General features: G+C 61.5%; 1 protein-coding gene across 1 annotated transcript in view; it reads left to right on the forward strand.

The window, feature by feature from the left end:
• Positions 1-376: 376 nt before the first annotated feature.
• The window catches only part of LMTK3 (lemur tyrosine kinase 3), a 13,860-nt gene continuing 8,176 nt past the window's right edge, over positions 377-6,060 (forward strand). Inside the window, 8 exon segments of the mRNA XM_039868615.1 lie at positions 377-626; positions 1,498-1,564; positions 1,566-1,623; positions 1,875-2,025; positions 2,495-2,571; positions 3,017-3,135; positions 5,434-5,494; positions 5,848-6,027. Coding sequence (XP_039724549.1) covers positions 551-626; positions 1,498-1,564; positions 1,566-1,623; positions 1,875-2,025; positions 2,495-2,571; positions 3,017-3,135; positions 5,434-5,494; positions 5,848-6,027 — 789 coding nt within the window. The 5' untranslated portion in view covers positions 377-550.

Raw genomic sequence — 6,060 nt, forward strand, 5'->3', positions numbered from 1 at the left:
GCATCTTGGCGTGGAGCACACGTGTCCATGCCGGTGGCATGTCACAGTGGTGTCCGGGCCAGGCACTGTGGGCCCTGCGCCCCCCTAAGGGTCTGCTGGTCCCTGTCTGTCCCTCCCCCTCCACTCCCTCCTGGCAGCCAATGCTACTGGGGAGCCAGTTGCTATGACAACGCTCCATCCTCCCTCCTCCCACCCTTCCTTTGACAGGCTCTCTGCTCCCCCAATCCCGACTGCCCTCGGGGGCGGGGCCCTCATTCTCCTCCTCTCTCTATCCTCCCTTCTCCCCTTCTAACCCAGCAACCCTGGCTCCTGGCTCTTCCTCCTCTGTCTCCCCCCTCCCATCCTTTACATCTGTCTGTCCTTTCAGGCAGGGAGGGGGGTACCTGAGCCAGTAAGCAGCCCCTCCCTCCCCCTGTCCTGCGTCTCCTGACCCTCTCCTGGGCCGGGGGGAGGTCAGGGTCGAGCGGGTCCCCATGGCTGGGGGCTGAGGGCCCGCCCCCCCCTCCTCCCCAGCCGCCACCACCTCCACCTCCCTTCCATCCTCGACAAGATGCCTGCGCCCGGTGCCCTCATCTTCCTCTTGGCCGTCTCCGCCTCCGGCTGCCTGGCGTCTCCGGCCCATCCCGGTGAGTCTGTCCGGCCATCCAGATGTCCGGCGGCCCCCACCCCCACTCCGGCCTGCCCGGGGGTCTGTCCGCGGAGCTCCGGCCCCGTCACCTGTGTGCGCGTCTTCCCGCAGTCGAGCCGGGGCCTGGGGGGCCTCGGGGACGGTGCCTCTGTCAGCAGGGCCTGTGGGAGGAAGGCTGGGGGCTGGGTGGGGAGGGGGTCCGTTTGGGCAGCATGTGTGTGTGCACGCATGTGTGTGCAGGGAGCCGGAGGGACAGGGCCTCTGGGAGAACTGGGAACCGAGGGGAGGAATACTATTTCTAAGGCGGACACAGCACAGGAGGCTGTCTCTGGCTTTGGGGAGACCCAGCGTTTACAGGGTTCCCTTCTCAGGGGCTTGGGCTGGGGACAGAGGACATACGTGTGCTCCAAGCGTCCCTAAAAGAGGCGCACCCCAACCCCCCTAACTAGAGGGCTCTAGCCTGGGGCAAGAATCTTCTCCTAGCCTGAAGCTGGGGGCTCATCCTCTTCCCCAAACAGGGGGGTAACGAGGCTGTCGGTGGGAGCGTATTGTAAATTCTGGAAGCTCCAGGCTCCACTATTACTCCTCCTTCCCTCAATCCTCACTGGAATTCATCCAAGCTTGGGGTGATGTGATTGTGGGGGGGTGTCCCAGCTTGGGGCGAGAGAAGGGTCCCCACCCCCAACCACCTGAGAAGGCTCCAAACTACAACTCCCACAATGCCCTGGGCCATCCGGCTCCTCTGCCAAGGGGCCCCTGGTTGCTGAGCATCATGGGAGTTGTAGTCAGGACGGGCCGGATGGGAGGGGCATGGGGTCCGCGAACCAGGGGCTTGAAGCCAGGACGCCAGCCCAGTCCTGTACCCACAGATGGATTCGCCCTGGGCCGGGCCCCTCTGGCTCCTCCCTACGCCGTGGTCCTCATTTCCTGCTCCGGCCTTCATCTTCCTTCTCCTCACCTGTCTGTGCTGCAAACGCGGCGATGTTGGCTTCAAGGTGAGGTGCACTAGGGGGTTCAGGGTGGGGAGGAAGACTCCAGCAAGGCCTTTTCCCCAGGTGGTTGGCGAGGGCGCGGGGCAGTCAGTCTGAGAGCACCGTTAGTCCTGAAGTTATGGCGAGACTCGGAGGCTTGGGGCGGAAATTGGGCTGGGACCGGGGACAGTTATGAGAAAGGTGGGGAGACACACGAGAAGGATGACGGCATGTCTCAGCCCCGTGTCCTCCCCTCCTCACCCTCCCGGCTCCAGGAGTTTGAGAACCCCGAAGGGGAGGATTGCTCCGGGGAGTACACTCCCCCAGCCGAGGAGACTTCCTCCTCACAGTCGCTGCCTGATGTCTACATTCTCCCGCTGGCCGAGGTCTCCTTGCCGATGCCTGCCCCGCAGCCTTCACACTCAGGTACTGCCCACACCCTGCCCAGGTCCCCCTGGTCCTGAGAGCCTTCTCTCAGGGGCCTGGGAGCTGAGGCCCCGGGCAGCCAAGAGGAAAGGTGGAGCTGGAGGCCCCAGAACCTTGACCCTAAAGGGAGTCAGAGATCATCTTGGTGGAAGCCACTGCTTCATCCAAAACCAGATCTGGGGCTTCTTGTGGGGCAGTCAGTGGTGAGGGCGGCCTAGAGCTCAATATCGGAGGCAGCCAGTGGCAGGCGGAAGTCACAGCTTAGGGATGCCGAAGGGAAGGACGGATTGGATGCTGGAAGCCGCGGGCAGCCAATGAGCAGGCTGAGTTCCCATCATTGGGCGGTGGAGTCAGCCAATGAAAAGAGACCGGTGTCTGCTTTGCCCCCAGCCCTCACTGAGTTGGGAGGTGTCAGTGGCACTTGGGGCAGGAGAGAGGCTCAGGGGTCTTCCCCTTCTGCCCCTCCCAGACATGACCACCCCCCTGGGCCTTAGCCGCCAGCACCTCAGCTACCTTCAAGAGATTGGGAGTGGCTGGTTTGGGAAGGTGAGTGCAGGTGGGGGTGGGAGGGGGTCCATAGACTCCAGGGCTGTGCTCCTGTTCTGTGTCCATTCCCACTTGGCCCCCCCGCCCCTCCCCTGACCCCTCCCCCCCCATCACCTCACCTCTGTCCGCCTCTCGCCCACCCCGCCCACCACCCCCAAGACATCTGTCGGTCAGCGCCACCCTTCTCACTCCATTGATCACTTCGCCTCGCCACCCGGCTCTCCACGCGTCCGTCTGTCCATCCTTTCATCCGTCCCTGCGTCCATCGGACTCTGGGCCCGTGAGTCTCTCACTCCGCATCTGGTCATGGACGAGGGTGGCGGGCTATGAAGGGAGAGGCCGGAAAGCAGGGAGAAGTCGAGAGCCCGCGGTGGGGCGGAGGCGGTCCCAGGGGAGGGGGCCGGAGGGGAACACGCGTGCTGACTCCTGGGGTGTCTTTGACCAGGTGATCCTGGGAGAGATTTTCTCTGACTACAGCCCAGCCCAGGTGGTGGTGAAGGAGCTCCGAGCCAGTGCGGGGGCCCTGGAGCAGCGCAAGTTCATCTCGGAAGCACAGCCATACAGGTACGGTGCACCTGGGCCCTGGAGGCCCAAACGTCCAGGTGTGTGCCTCAGGAAGGTAACATTCGCGAGCAGGGGGAGTTATAGTGTGGGAGTCAAACGAGGGTTCGAATCCTGGATGCACCTCTTCCAGGCCGTGCCACTCGGGAAAGAGAATTTTCCCTCTCTGAGCCCTGGGCTCCTCTTTGGGACAGAGCCAGGGCAGTGAGCTAGAGGCCGGTCCCCGCTACTCTGAACCTCAGTATCTTCCTCTGGAGAGGACGTCCAGAAAGCCCGAGCAATTGAGAGGAAGCAAGATTGGCCTCTCTGAGGCCCTGCGTACCCCGCCTCAGGCCCTTGCTTTGGGGGTGAGGAAGGGTGGAATCAGAGTCCCAGAGTCACGGAGCGGGCACCCCAAATGGCCACTGAGGAGCTCTGTCCCTGTCCCCTGCCCCCACTGGACTGGGAGGTCTGGCAAGGCAGGACCCTGTCCCTCCCCTGCTTGGTCCTCCCCTTCGCTCTAAGGCCTTCTAGGAAAACATTTCACAAATAAGTGCCTTGTGAGGTAGTAAGTTCCCTGCCGTGGAAGGGGGTGTGTCTACAGAGACCCTTTATCAGATAGTTTAACAGTGGGGTTCATGCCGAGAGCCTCAGACATCAGACTATCAACGTCCTTGCTCTGACACCGCCCACATCTCCCTATCGCCTGAAGGACAAAGCGCCACTCCAGGCCCCACACAGCCCGACCCTGTTCCCTTCCTGCCACAGGGCCCCTCGCCCCAGCCAGCCTGGCCCCCTCACTGACCCGCCCACGTGTCAGCCTCTTTCCTGCCTCAGGACCTTTGCTCGTCCTTGCTGTTCCTTCTACCTGGAATATCATGGGGGGAGAGGGGATCTCAGATGGGAAGGGGCTTCCTTCCCCTCCTCAGGTCTCAGCTCAGAGGCCTTCCCTTACACACACACACACACACACACACACACACACCCCTAAGGTGGGGCCTGGGATCCCCCATTCCATCAACTCGTGTGTTTTCTTCCTAGTTTGTCATTTCCTAGTTTGTCATTTCCCCATCTGCTTAGTGGCATATTTGCCTGTCTCTGCGTAGACCCGTGCTGGCAACCACGAGCCAAGTAAACCTAAGTGGCTTACTTAGGTTTATGTTAAATAAAATGAAATCAAATTAAAAACTCATTTTCCTCAGCTATGGTCGCCACATTTCAAGTGTTCAGTGGCCACCTGTGGCCAGTGGCTCCCGTGGCTGCAGAGCACCCCCACCTTAACAGGAAATTCTGCTGGAGCGTGCAGGACCCCACCTGGGCTGAGTGTCCTCGGCCCTCGGTAGACTGGGCCTGAGGCCTGAGTTCATTCCCAGCTGTGTGGCCCCGGGCCCGTCACTTCGCCTCTCTGAACCTCCATGTCCTCTGGACCAAATGGGAAACGGCATCCTGCCTCGGCGCAGGGTCATTGGGAGGGTCTGATAACGGACGTGGCTGGCCTCGGCTCAGGACAGTGGGTGCGCGGTGAACTCAAGCTTCCTTCTACATCTGCTGTCCTGGCTCTCGGGTCCTGGAGGCTCCAGCCATTTTTCAAGGCCCAGCACATGCTGGGTTCTTGGTAGGAGCAGGTGCGGGAGGCCCCATTTATTTAGGTGGAGGAGGTTGGAATGCAGCCGGTGGACGCCAGGGACCTGGGCACTGGGCCCCCAGCACAGAAGCGGCCCCTGCCTCTTGCTGGGCCCCAGAGGGGACATAACTTACTGAACATCTATCTACCCTGAGCCAGGCTCTGGGCAGAAGCCCAGAATGTCTCAATCTTCCCACAGACCCCCAAGCCTTGTAGCACGGTAAAATCCTTCTCCACATTTTTACTGAACACCTACTAGTCTGAGTGACTGGGGACACAGCTATGTGAACAGAAAGCCCCACATCCTTGTCCCGGGGAGGCTCACGGCCTAGTGAAAACAGTGGCACCCCGCTTTGGGGGGGCAGTGACATTTCTTGGGGAAATGCTATTGAAACTGAGGCCCGAGGGATGAGGCCTGAGGACTGGTGAAGGGAGGGTGTAACCCACAGAGAGAACCGTGCGTGCCAAGGCCCGCAGCGTCAGCATGTTTGGGGGGGACAGACACTGGGGTGGGAGGCAGTGGAGAGCCAGAGGGGCAGCAAAAAACCAAGGCACAGTGGTGGTCCTGGCTGATGTGGGAAAGGAGTGAGTGAGTGGTGAGTGAGTGAGTGTGTGTGTGTGTGTGTGTGTGTGTGTGGTGCAGGGGCTGCAGTTGGTGGGTTGAAGGGCTCTGTTCCAGCCAGCACCTCCCACCCCAGGAGCCTGCAGCACCCAATCCATCCTCCAGTGCCTGGGCGTCTGTGTGGGAGACACTGCACTGCCTGCTGATTATGGAGTTCTGTCAGCTGGTGAGATTAGAGGAGCTGGACATGGGGGGGGGGGGGCTGGGGATGTCTGGCAATAACGTCGTCATCATCGCGACGACGCCTGCGTGACAAGCGCTAAGTTTTTGAGCGCTTACTGTAGGTGAGCGCTCATTCAAGTGGTGTGCACTGAACTAGCATGTGAGGTGGGTTCTGTTATTAACCCCCCCCCGCTAAGCAGCAGGGGAAACTGAGGCTCAGAGTGGCTGCCTACTGAGTGCAGAAGACGCCCCCGTCCTCGCCTTGGATTGGCTAGGTGTGCGGATGACTGGGGGGGTGGTGCTGACCCCTCCCTGCCCTCCATCCCAGGGGGACCTGAAGCGTTACCTCCGGGCCCAGCGGCCCCCCGAGGGCCTGTCCCCTGAGCTGCCCCCTCGAGACCTGCGGACACTGCAGAGGATGGGTCTAGAGATCGCCCGCGGGCTGGCGCATCTCCACTCCCACAACTACGTGCACAGGTGGCAGCTGGAGAGCCGCGGGGAGGGGTGTGTGGGGTGGGACCACTTAGCGGAAGGAGGCGAG

This window comes from Pteropus medius, unplaced genomic scaffold, assembly GCF_902729225.1.
Source record: "Pteropus medius unplaced genomic scaffold, Ma_sr-lr_union100, whole genome shotgun sequence".
NCBI lineage: Eukaryota > Metazoa > Chordata > Mammalia > Chiroptera > Pteropodidae > Pteropus > Pteropus medius.